Below are 11,918 nucleotides of genomic sequence, written 5' to 3'. Positions count from 1 at the left end.
TCTATTTTATTGTCTCACTATCTCCCAAGATTAAATTTAAAAAACAAAACATCACCAATACATAGATGATAGTCCAGAAAAACAGACAAATACACACACAGAGAGACTTTTTAGAGGGGGAGGACTACAAAGGGAGATTTAGGTGATGTAAAAACAAAACTTATCAATAAAATATACATATATGCATATATTACTATGTAGTTTGGGGAGAAAATACACTATCAGTTGTAGGCACCAGGAAAGACTTCACATGGCAAAAGTGACCCCAGAGCTCAATTGTAAAGGAAAACTAGGATGCCAAGAGGAAGAGGAGAAATGGGAGTGCATTCCAGAGATGGAGAATAGCCACTCAAACCCAATCAGACAGAAATTAGATCATCCGTGGGTGTCTGGAAGAGAAAGAGGCAAGTATGGCTGGATTGCAGAGTGGGTGTCCTGGAGAGGTCAGAATGTTCCCCTTGCATACCAGGGGTGGGGAACCTGCTTCCTTAGGCCACATGTGACCTTCTAGGTTCTTAGGTGCAACTAAAGGGATTTGTTCTATGAAGTTTGGATTCAGTTGAAGGGCTGCCCCTGAGGACCTAGAGGGCCACATGGGACCTCAAAACCACAAGTTCCCCACTTGTGGCAAAGACATTGTATTCTTTTGCAGAGATGTGAAGCTATGTCCCTATCTGTCCTTGGCTGATTTGAGGATATTGCTTCAATATTGATGGGAAGTCCAAAGTTCTACAGGCCCTGAAAGGTTGTCTGTTTTGAGGAGGAGACCTAAACTAAAGCTGGTGCAGAAACCTCTCTTTGTTCCAACCCTGCCCCCAGGAGGGTCTTTCTTGGGGTTTAGCTGGTATCCACATTCACTACAATTTCTGGAATTTTTCAACTCACTTGATAATTTATGGATGATTCCTATGGTGGTAATTCTTGTAAAGTCACTACAGTTTCAAAGGCTTTGTGCACTTAATATCAAGTCCATGATTGAAATTGAAAGGTTTAACATCTTGTCACTTACTTTAAGTGGGGTGAGGTGCAATGACTTGGTTGATTTATTCAGTCACCATACCCTTACACATTCAATCCCCCTCTTGTTCAACTCCTCCTAAAATGGGGGAAGCTGAGAAAAGAGCCCCTCTTGGGGAACTCCTCTGAGTTAATGCAATGCACTTAGGAGGGGGGCAAGAAGCAGCATATCTAACAAGAAACAGACCCATCTTTTTTGTCCCTATCGCCCTGAAATCCCAGAAGAAAATATGGAAACTGTGGTTGGGGGTGGGGTCTTGGTAAAGATTCTGAAAGAGGAAAATCTCGAGCTATTTGTCTAGAGGGGAAAATAAGCTTTGGATTTAAAAAACACTTCTGACTTTAATCTCTTTGCCAAAAAAAGTAATAAGTATCTTGGGGGAAGATATGAACCAGTCATACCTAGGTCCTAGATTAGAGTTAGGTAGAATTTTAGCAGTGATCTAGTTCAAGCCTTTCATCTTGCAGATGAGGAAACTGAGCCTCAAAGATGTTAAATAAGTTACCCAAGGTTATGCAGCAGAGGTAGCATTTGAACCCAGGTCTTCTGACACACAACTGGTCACATAGATCAGGGCTTCTTAAACTTTTTCCACTGAGACCTCTTTTGGCCTTTCAGCAGTGCTCCTTGGCGTTGCACGGCCTGAGGACATGCCTAGCACAAAATATACAAGGTGTGTGTTCAGAACCAAAGCTGCAGTGAGGTTGGGCAATGCGACTTAGGCAAGCACTGCCAGAAACACCTTGAATTCATTACAAGTTTGATTTTTAATTAATTTTTGGTTGCTGCATGTTTAGAAACCTTTTACTTGTTGCCAAATTTTTTGAGACCCCCACATGGGGTCTCCACCCACAGTTTAAGAAGAACTGATTAGATTACAGGATCTTGGATGCTCTGTGCTGATTCCTTCTTCCTTATTTGATAGTTTCTATATATTCAAAATAATTTTTAAAAAAAGACAACAACTGGAACCAGGGTTGGGGAACCTACAACCTTGAGACTGCATGTGCCCTAGGTCTGTGAGTGCAGCCTTTTGATTGAGTCCAAGTTTTATAAAACAAATCCTTTTATTAAGGGGATTTGTTCTTTGAAGTTTGAATTCTATTAAAGAACTGCACTTGAGGACCTAGAGGGCTATATGTGGCCTTGAGGCCATAGGTTCCCCACGCCTGGGAACCATTCAGTTAGCTTAACTAACTGAAATCTTCCACCAAAATATTTATTGTTGTGTTTGTCCTTTGTCCTTAAAGAGGACCATGACATCAGGGAATGATGACATGACTTTCAATTGACTTGGATTTCTCCTCCAAAGCCATCTGGGTCCAGGGGCCTGATATTCATCAGGATGACTAGCGATGGCCCAGGATGAACAGAATTCTTAACAGAACAGAGGAAGATCTCATCTTTTGCCTGTTAGTTAAAGCATCTTTTCCACACTCTAATGGAGAAAATACAAAAATTATAAGACTACAAATCCATATCAGGTTTTTATTAAAAACAAATTCAACTCAATCTCCCACATCTTTTACTTGAAAACTATCCTAGAACCATAAGATTTCAAGATTTTAAATTAAAGATGATCTACTCCACCATTCTCATTTTTACTGAGGAAGTTGAGACCCAGATAAGTGAAGTCATTTGCATATATCACAAAGGTAGTAAAACAGTAATAACAATTTCTAGCATTTATATTGAAATTTAATATTTGCAAAGAACTGCACCTGTATGATTTCATTTGATCCTGACAACATCGCTGTGAGGAAACTACTATGATTACCACAGATGAAGAAATTGAGATTGAGAAAGGTTAAAGTGACTTGTCTGAGATCACACAGCTAGTAAGTGCCTGAGATCCAGTGCCCTTACCCATGAGGCCATCTCCTTACCTAGTATATTCATCATTCATAGATACTGAGCTGGAAAGGACCCTCAGAGACAATGTGTTAGAGCTGAGATTGAAATCCAGTTAAATACAACAGACATCTATTAAGTCAGTCCTGTGTGCAAAGTGGTGGTGCTCTGACTCAAACTCCATTTAGTCAATGGATCATAGATTTGGGGGCTGGAATGGACTTCAGAGTCAAGTAAGACATACTGTATATGAAAGAACTCAAGACCAGAGAAGGGACTTTCCACTTCACAAAATGCCTCAGGAAACCAAGACCTAGAGACACTAACTGACTTTTCACTTTAACCTGTGCTTCTTACACTATAAAAATAAATGTTCCTAGATTTAGAATCAGAACTAATTTTAATGGTTATATTATCCTGCCCCTACTTTCTATAGATGAGGAAACTGAAGATGAGACAGGGCAGGTGACTTACCTGAGGTCACACAGCTAAGAAGAACTTGCATTTATATTCAGTCTATCTGACTCCAAATCTTCTATTTCCATGGCACCATGCTGCTTCTATTGAGAAGGGTGGTCCTTAAGCAGGGCAAAATCTGTACTCATCAACCAGACTTGGATGAACTAAATCATGGATACATGTTTGCAAAGAATATTGAAGCAAAAAGCTTTCTGCTTACTCCTTCGTCAACCAGAATCAGAATCTTTCATCTCTGCCATTCCCTCAAAGAAACAAAAACATTTCAGTCAATATAGGTTTTACAGGGAACATGGATAAAAACTAATCTATAGAAAGTGGGGGCAGGACAATATGACCATTAAACTGATTGATACCTGGCATGAATGAGGGATTGTTTTGATTTCATGAAACCCATGCTATGTCACCATAGCAAGGGTGGATTAGCTTATGAAGGCCAGTACTTGAAGTATGCACAAATGTTTCCTGCCTGGTTTCAGTCTGATTGCCTAAGTGGAAACTTTGGTAAGCCTACTTCTTGCCAGGAAGCCTTGGTGCTGTGTGATGCTGGAAAGTTTTCTAGTTGGTTGCAAATCTGGAAGAACTGATGAATCAGGGGGTGCTGAACCAGGATTGATTGTTCATGCAAAAGGAAGGACCTGCCCATCTCTCAGGCTTTTTTTCTTGCCAGCTTCAAGTGACTTCTTTAAGCTGCTAGGTTGGGGTGGAGCAGTTAGCCACATTTCCTACCTATCACTGTGTTTGTAAGCAAATGACAATCCAGTTTCTTTTGTACTTATTCTTTCCTGATTTTAGGGAAATTTGTATTCTGAGATTGAAGTGCCCAGGTGACCTTGTGAGCTTCAGAGATCCAGAGGTTCCGCTGGCACTGGGAATTGGTAGAAGAATCTATCAGAGACTATAGAGCAGCTGCAGGAGACAGGAGGTGACCTAGTAGCAACTTTGAGAAGGACAAGTCCAGGACATGGCATTGCAGACATTTCTGGGTCTGCAGCAGTTCTAGAGTGGTCGCTGAGCAGCCTAGACTAGCAGCAACTGAGCTCAAAGAAAAGCTAAGGAGAATGTCAAGAGGATTCCACAAAGCGACATTGAGACCTCCAGGGCCAGGAGTGAGGGGCCACTCCTTGACCACATGTGCCTCACTGCCATTGTATTTTGTTTCAGTACCACTCTCACTAGGGTCCTTGTGTATGCAAGGGGAAAGGGTGGCCCCCCACTTTAGGGGAAATGGGTACGTTATATCAATTGTTCATACCCTACCTTTTCAGTAAATCTCTTTTCTAAAGGCTAATGAAAATCATTAGGGGTGAGGAAGAAGAGGAAATACTGAGGTAAGAAAAGTTTATATTTATACTCAGGCCATCAGAATCCAAATCCTCTGACTATCACCATGGCACCATGCTGCTTCTGTTAAGAATGGTGGTTATTAAGCACTTCAAAATCTATACTCATCAACCAGACTTATCTTGACTAAATCATGGAAACACATCTGCAATGAATGTTGAAGCAAAAAGTTTTCTTCTTACTCCTTAGTCAACCAGAAAATTCAATTAACCAGAATCTTTCATCTTACCCCTAAACCCCTCCACCTCCAAACATTTTAGTCAATTGAGGTTTTACTAGAAATGTGGATAAAAATTTTTATATCTGGCATGGACAAGCTTGCCTTGAGATTGCTCATTTTTTGTTACCCAGGGAACCACATTATTAAAACACTAGATCCCCTTGGTGACCTCTAGAAGCTTGAGGAGAAGTCAGTTATTCTACAGGGAACACAACCTGTCAATTCAAATGTTCAGTTAGGGGAACAGCTCCAAAGGATGTGCTATATCAGAATTAGGGTGGGGAAATTATGTAACATATACATATACATATATACATACATGTATATGTATATATAGATTTGTGCATATTATACATATGTGTGTGTGCATGTATATAGATATATAAAGGGATTTCAAATCCCAAAACTTCCTTAATTGAAATATTTGGTCAACCTAGTTCTATCATTTTTCTACCAAAAAACCCCCAAAACCCAGAGTTCTTTACTGATGTTTTGTTGGTAATCCAGATTAAGCGGCTTGCCCAGGGTCACATAGCTAATAAGTGTCTGAGACTAGATTTGAACTTAGATCCTACTGACTCCAAGGCCAGTGCTACCTCACTGGCCCAGACAGAGTTGTGTTTTTTCTTTTTTTTTTTAAAGATAGAAACAATTTTTGCCCAAGGAAAAAGACCTAACTGACCTTTTCTAGTAAGGACCCCAACTAGGAATTAGGAACACTGGGGTTCTGGTCCTAGCTAAGCCCCTGACTAGCTTTGTGGCAACAAGGAAATCCCAATGTTTCTAAGTCTTGGTTTGATCATCTGTAAAAGGAAAAGATTGGGCTAGATGAAATCTACATTTTCTTCTAGCTTCAATGATCTGTTTACCCTGAGCTTATCTGGATTTGCACTGAAGTATAACCCAGAAAGGGGATGTGGTTAATAATCTTCCACCAACACTGATTTCCTGGGCCCTATTTGAAGCACTGCTGTAAACTCTTGCTACCATCAAAGACCCAGAAGCCCAGTGATTCTTATGGCTCAAGGAGGATATTCTATGTGGAATCCCCCAAGATCACGGGGAAGGAATGACCTTTGTATCCTCTAGCTGTGGCATCCTGACAGTGGGACAATCTGAATCACACAGGAGCATCTCAGTCCATTGGGCTCTCGGTATAAAGTCAACATCCTTTGACACAGAAATATCAGCTGAGTAGATTGCAAAATATTTTGGTTGCAGGGTGAGTTGATTTTCTTTTCTTCCTTCTCCTATCCCTTCTCATGCAATATTGGTCAAGCAGTGCGTAGAATATTTGATGGTCTGTATTAGAATGGGAAAACTTCAATAAAGGCACAGAAGAAAGGCCTAAGCTGGAACAAGGAGAATAGTTAATTACACCAAGGGAAAGAGACAAAGGAAAAAAAAAATTGGGATAATCTAGAGCAGGGGCTCGTAACCCTTTTTTGTGTCTTGGAACCCTTTGGTAATCCAGTGAAGCCTCAGAAGAATCTTTTTAAATAATTAAAGGAAATACTAAATTTAGTGAAAATAAAAATAAAGTTATATCTTTTTCCCCATCCAGGTTTCTAGAGCCCATGAAATCTATCCTTAGATCCCTCACCCAAGGGAACCATTGACTCCTGAATGTTGAGAACTCCTGATCTAAACAATTATATTGACTCATCTTTATTAAGTTCTACAGTTACCAAGTTTTTTCACATATTTTTTAGGAACAAGACAACAACCCTGTGTGGGGATTCTTGCCTCTATTTTACATTTAAGGAAACTGAAGCCCAGAAAAGCTGGGTGGAGCTGTGAGCTCTCCCACCCAGCATGCTCTTGCCTCCCCCCTGCCTCCAGGGATGGCACCACCTCCTCTCTCTCTTACGGGTTTAAACCTGCCACTTCAAAGTTCACCATGGATGATAATATTGCTGCTCTTATTGTTGACAATGGCTCTGGCATGTGCAAAGCTGGCTTTGCCAGAGACAATGCCCCTTGGGCCGTCTTCCCCTCCATTGTTGGGCACCCCAGACATCAAGGTGTGATGGTGGGTATGGCCCAGAAAGACAGCTACATGGGGGATGAGGCTCAGAGCAAGAGAGGTATTCTGACCCTGAAGTATCCCATCGAACATGGTATTGTCACCAACTGGGGTGACATAGAGATCTGGCATCATACTTTCTACAATGAACTCCATATGGCCCCTGAAGAGCACCCTGTGCTGCTCACAGAAGCCCCCCTGAACCCCAAAGCCAACAGAGAAAAGATGACTCAGATTATGGTTGAGAAAAGCTGGGTGACTTTTCAAAGGTCACATAGCCAGTAATGGAGAGCTAGAATATTCAAACTCCAGTCTTCTAACTTGAAGTCTAGGATATCCCTAACAGCTAAGGCAAGAAGTCTACCTTTTTATACCCCCTTGATAATTTTGAGGAAAGTGAGGTGCCAGGAAAAAAATAATTACCACCTTGAATGGGCAACATATCAGGATTAAGGGAATAAAATCTCTTTTTTGAATTCTGATGTATTAATATCTGTGGATATTCCAGCTCGCTCTGAAAAAGTCAGTGTTGATCCATGGATCAGGGGATGACTAAATAAGTTGTTGTTCATGAAAGTAAATGGCATATTATTGTCAGAAGCAATAAACATGATGGTTGAAGAAAGGCATGGAAAAGCTTACATGAACTGATACAAAGTGAAAAAAACAGATCCAAGAAAACAATATGCCCAATAATTACAACACTGTTGATAGAAAGGACATTTGCAACCAAACAATGAAACAGTCTGTGAAATTATAAGGAATATGTGAAAATACAAGGAACAAGCTTAGCCTCAAAGAAGAGATATGAGCAGACCCTGCGTCCTGCCTTTTTCCAGGGGTGGGGCTCATCAAAGGGGTAGAACACTGCTGATTACATTAGATTTTGTTTTTCCATATGTAGATTGGCCTTACTGAGTTTTTCTCTTCAGATTTTCCCTGAGTTTTACAATACTTTTCTTATTCTTAGTATTCTTTTTCTTCCTCTTCTTTTTAATAAAGTTCTTTTCTTCTAAGGGATAGTTTCTTCAAGTCTCAGCTAACATTACTTCTTCTGTAAGAAGTTTTTCCCAATCCTCCTTCATGCCAAATGTTTTCCTTCTGAGATTACCTCCAATGTATTCAATATATCATATTTGTAAATAGTCATTTGTATGTTGTCTCCCCCATTAGATTGAGAGCTCCTTGGGAGCAGGGACTCAGTTTTTATCTTTCTTTATATAGAAAACTTAGCACAGAGCCTGAAAAGAGTAGGTAATTAATAAAGGCTTATTGAGTGGACTCCCTTACAAATGGAAATCTAGACAATGTAAAAAACTTTTGAAAAGATATCTGAAAATCCATTTCTGAAAATCAATGTATTCAGAATTTGGAAAGGGAGAGAATCAAGGGGAAAAGACAAGAGAAACTTCAAGCAAAGACATCTAAAAATCCAAAGGCTAATGAAGGAGAAAAGCTTTCCAGAATCCCTGGTCCCTGGATCTACTATTTTCCTTTTCTTGAGATCTAGATGGGTGCCCTCATTCTCTACTAGGAGGTATGTTTTTATTTGTCTTTGGAAGGAATATTCTCCTGTGTTCTGAGAAGTTATTCTCAGCATCTCTCTCTCTCATTCTTTCTAAATAAAGCATTGGTATACAGCCCTTTTCTGTTCTCCTATTTCATGACTGAGAATGTGTAAGTTGGAGCCAAGTGGGAGAAACAAGCGGGTCATTTCTTCATCCCATTTCTAATATAACCCAGGTTTGAGTAAATGTAAGGGAAGGGCATGGAGTTGCTCACCCGTTTTTAAATCTTGTTCAGTGGTGAATACCAAAACTGAGCTTTGTTCATCTTTTAAAAGTCACCATCTTCCTTGGCAAATCATTAAGGATTGGGAAAGCAGGAGGAGGAGATGTGATTATTTATTTTACTTCGATATTTGTAAATAGTCATTTGTATGTTGTCTTTGTCTTTGTCTTTAACACACTGTTCCATGACTTGGATCATGGAACTTAAATATTTTTTAATTATTCAAGTGAATTAACTTTGATTACAAAGAGTAATGGTCATATCCTCTAAGGAAACTGAAGGTTAAAATCAGAAAAGTCAGGACCAACCCTTGTGAAAATAAAATTGAGCATATATTTCTTAATGTCCTTTTAAAGTAGAATTATTATTTTTAAGTCCTGCAATATAATCCAAGAGAAAAGATGATATTGATTGATGAAAACCAAGCTTTTTTAATCTAACTGTCCATGTTGACCAAAACAGTAGTCTAACAGAACATAGGGATACTAGGACCTGGCTTGGAGAACTGTGAGCTAAGAAGGAAGGGGTTGGAAAGTGGAGAACCTAAACCATTAGGCCTCTGAGTAAATGGGTACAGGAGACACTGAGCCACTGAAGGGAAAGTCTCAGACACTTACGTCAGAGTGAGAAGCTTATCATTGGTGAGCAACACCTTCTTGCAGCTCATTCTTCATTGATTCATGATTAGACTTGTTTTAGTTCACTTGGGAGGGCAGAACCAGCAGCAGTAAATGAGAGATGCCAAGATGCTATTTTAGACTTGATGCCAATGTGGGAAAGCTTGCTAACAATTAGATCAGGCCCAAAGTATAATGGCCTCTCTCTAGAAGTGATGGGTTGCTCTGCACTGTAGGTTCTCAAACAATAGCTGAACAATCATTTGTTGTACCTTCCATGGTGGGGGTTCCTTAGGGGGTTGTACTAGATAGATATCTGCTCAGGTCCCTTCCAACTCGAAGTTTCTGTGTTTCTGTGATTCTGAATGAACCAAATACATTTTACTTTTAAATGTTTGTCAGATTATTCTTGACCCTAAAAATGCCCAAGTTCCCACTCTATTTAGTATTTGTTAAGACAATCTTCCTGGTAGTCTAGATGCCAAACTAGCTTTTATCGTTGTTCTTCACCCTGCTACTATCATCTTACATGGGTGGTAGACCAAGAAAAACTTAGCTCTCTGCCAAGGGGATAGCTGAAGAACTGTTCTTTATCCAGGAAGGGCAGAATGAATCAGCTGCCCTCTTGACTGATTAATGTTGCTTATGAAAGAAAGTTCTCCTGGTGGTTAACATTGGTCCTTGTGAGCCCTAAATCTGTAGCTCCATCTTTGACCTTTCTTCAGCTCAAACTCATATGTCAATAAACATTTATTAAGTGCCTACTATATGCTAAGTGCTGGGGATACAAAAACAGGTAAAAGACAGTACCTACCCTCAAGGAGCTTGGGGGTGGGGATCATGAAAACAAAGATATACAAAGCAAGATCCGTATTTCCAAATGCCCATTGGGCATCTCTGATTGCATTTCCAAACAAACCTAGTGAGTATTTATTAAATGCCTACTAAGTGCAGGGCACTATGACAAAGTCCTAGGAGTATAAAGACAAAATAAAAAAAAAAAACACTCCCTACCCTCAAGGAGCTTATATTCTGCTGGGAAATATAATGTATAAATACGTATGTATTATTATGACAAGCATATCATAATTTGAAGAGGAGAAAGAGAGAACTTCCTTTTGGAGACAAGACTGAGCTTTGAAAGAAGATAAGCATTTTCTGAGGCAGAGGTAAGCATGGAAAGCATTCCAAGATGGGGATGCTTCTGCAAAGGCATAAAAGTTCAAAGAGCTATAGTATACCAATAAGGCTGAAAAGCAGAATGAAGGGGAGTAACTTTTAATATATACTTGATCATTCCCCCTAAAACAACTTCTCCCTACCTCATTTTTTCTGTTAGTAGCACTGCCATTTCCCTTGCTTCCCAGATTGCAAACCTTTGTTTTATACCAGATTCTAAGGGCAACTAGCTTTCTATCCACTACACTAACCTATCTCTCTGACTGGAATATAGTAGGCATTTAGTGAGTGCTTGTTGATTCATTTTTGCTTTATAGGCATTTGGGTTGAGACCCTTGAAGTACTGGAAGGTGGTTATTTTGACTTGGTCATATCACTATCAGACTTTATGAGTCAAGCACTGTGGTCTTGACAAAACTTTCCCGCTTCCCTGGTTTGAATCTAATAGATGATTAATATGTGTCTATTGGATTGAATTGAGCAGAACCCAGTGGGCTGAAAAGTTGCTGTGCTCCCCATAAAGAATAAGAAGAAAACAAGTATTTATTAAGAGCCTACTATGTGCTCTCCAGGGAGGTAGGTGCTATTTTATCCCCAGTTTATAAACGGTTTACAGGTAGTGTGAAGAGTCCCACAACCATTAAATATTTGAGCCTGAATTTGAACTGAGTTCTTCCTCCCTCCCTGCCCGGCGCTTTATCCACTGCGCCATCTAACGGGATGTGCCTCTCCTCTCTGTGGTCAGCCAGTGTAACTGAACGATCTGGATTTCCTCTGTTTGAGCATCATCTCGGAACATCTCAGAAGGTAGGTCGTGCATCTTACCCCATAGCTGTATCCGTTTGAATGAACATCAAAGCACTCCCCCCTCTCCTCCTCCCCCTTCGCTGCAGTGAAATTCACGACGTGTTTATTTCCCCTCATTGGATACCTGGACCTGGGGTCCATTTAGTCATCCCAGAACAAAGGGTGGAAGGGGATGTCAAACTCCGCCCACTTGTCCACAGCTCGATTGTTCTCAGCGGGAGCCGGGCCACAGAGCAGCTTCAGCTGCACATTCCTGGAGAGTGAATAATACCAGTTGCGATTATGCTCCAGGATCCCGTCCAGTACCAACGCACCCAGAAAGATCGAATGTAGCCTAATTAGGAAATGTGAATATCTCCAGGGTGTGGATGAATGCAGCTATACAGTGGCTTTACGTGACTTCTCCCCTAGAGAATGGGGATTTCCAGAGGACTGGCCCCAGGTAGATGAACACAGGGTTAAAGTGTAGACTTCGGTCCTGCATTCCTTATACAACTGCCAATAACCTGGAAGAAGGGTGCTGCAGATTCCAACTATATTAAACTCCTCCAGAAATGTGTGTCAGAGAAAGTATGGGAAGATTGATGG

The 11,918-nt window shown here is 40.4% G+C and overlaps 1 protein-coding gene across 1 annotated transcript; it reads left to right on the top strand.

Moving 5' to 3' along the window:
- Positions 1-6,810: 6,810 nt before the first annotated feature.
- Positions 6,811-7,221, top strand: LOC140519524 (uncharacterized). Its single transcript, XM_072632624.1, has one exon. It carries the CDS (start codon positions 6,811-6,813, stop codon positions 7,219-7,221), a length of 411 nt encoding a protein of 136 aa, XP_072488725.1.
- The last annotated feature ends 4,697 nt before the right edge of the window (positions 7,222-11,918 follow it).

This window comes from Notamacropus eugenii, chromosome 1, assembly GCF_028372415.1.
Source record: "Notamacropus eugenii isolate mMacEug1 chromosome 1, mMacEug1.pri_v2, whole genome shotgun sequence".
Lineage (NCBI taxonomy): Eukaryota > Metazoa > Chordata > Mammalia > Diprotodontia > Macropodidae > Notamacropus > Notamacropus eugenii.
The sequence above is the reverse complement of the archived record's forward strand: the minus strand, read 5'-3'. Positions and strand labels throughout refer to the sequence as shown.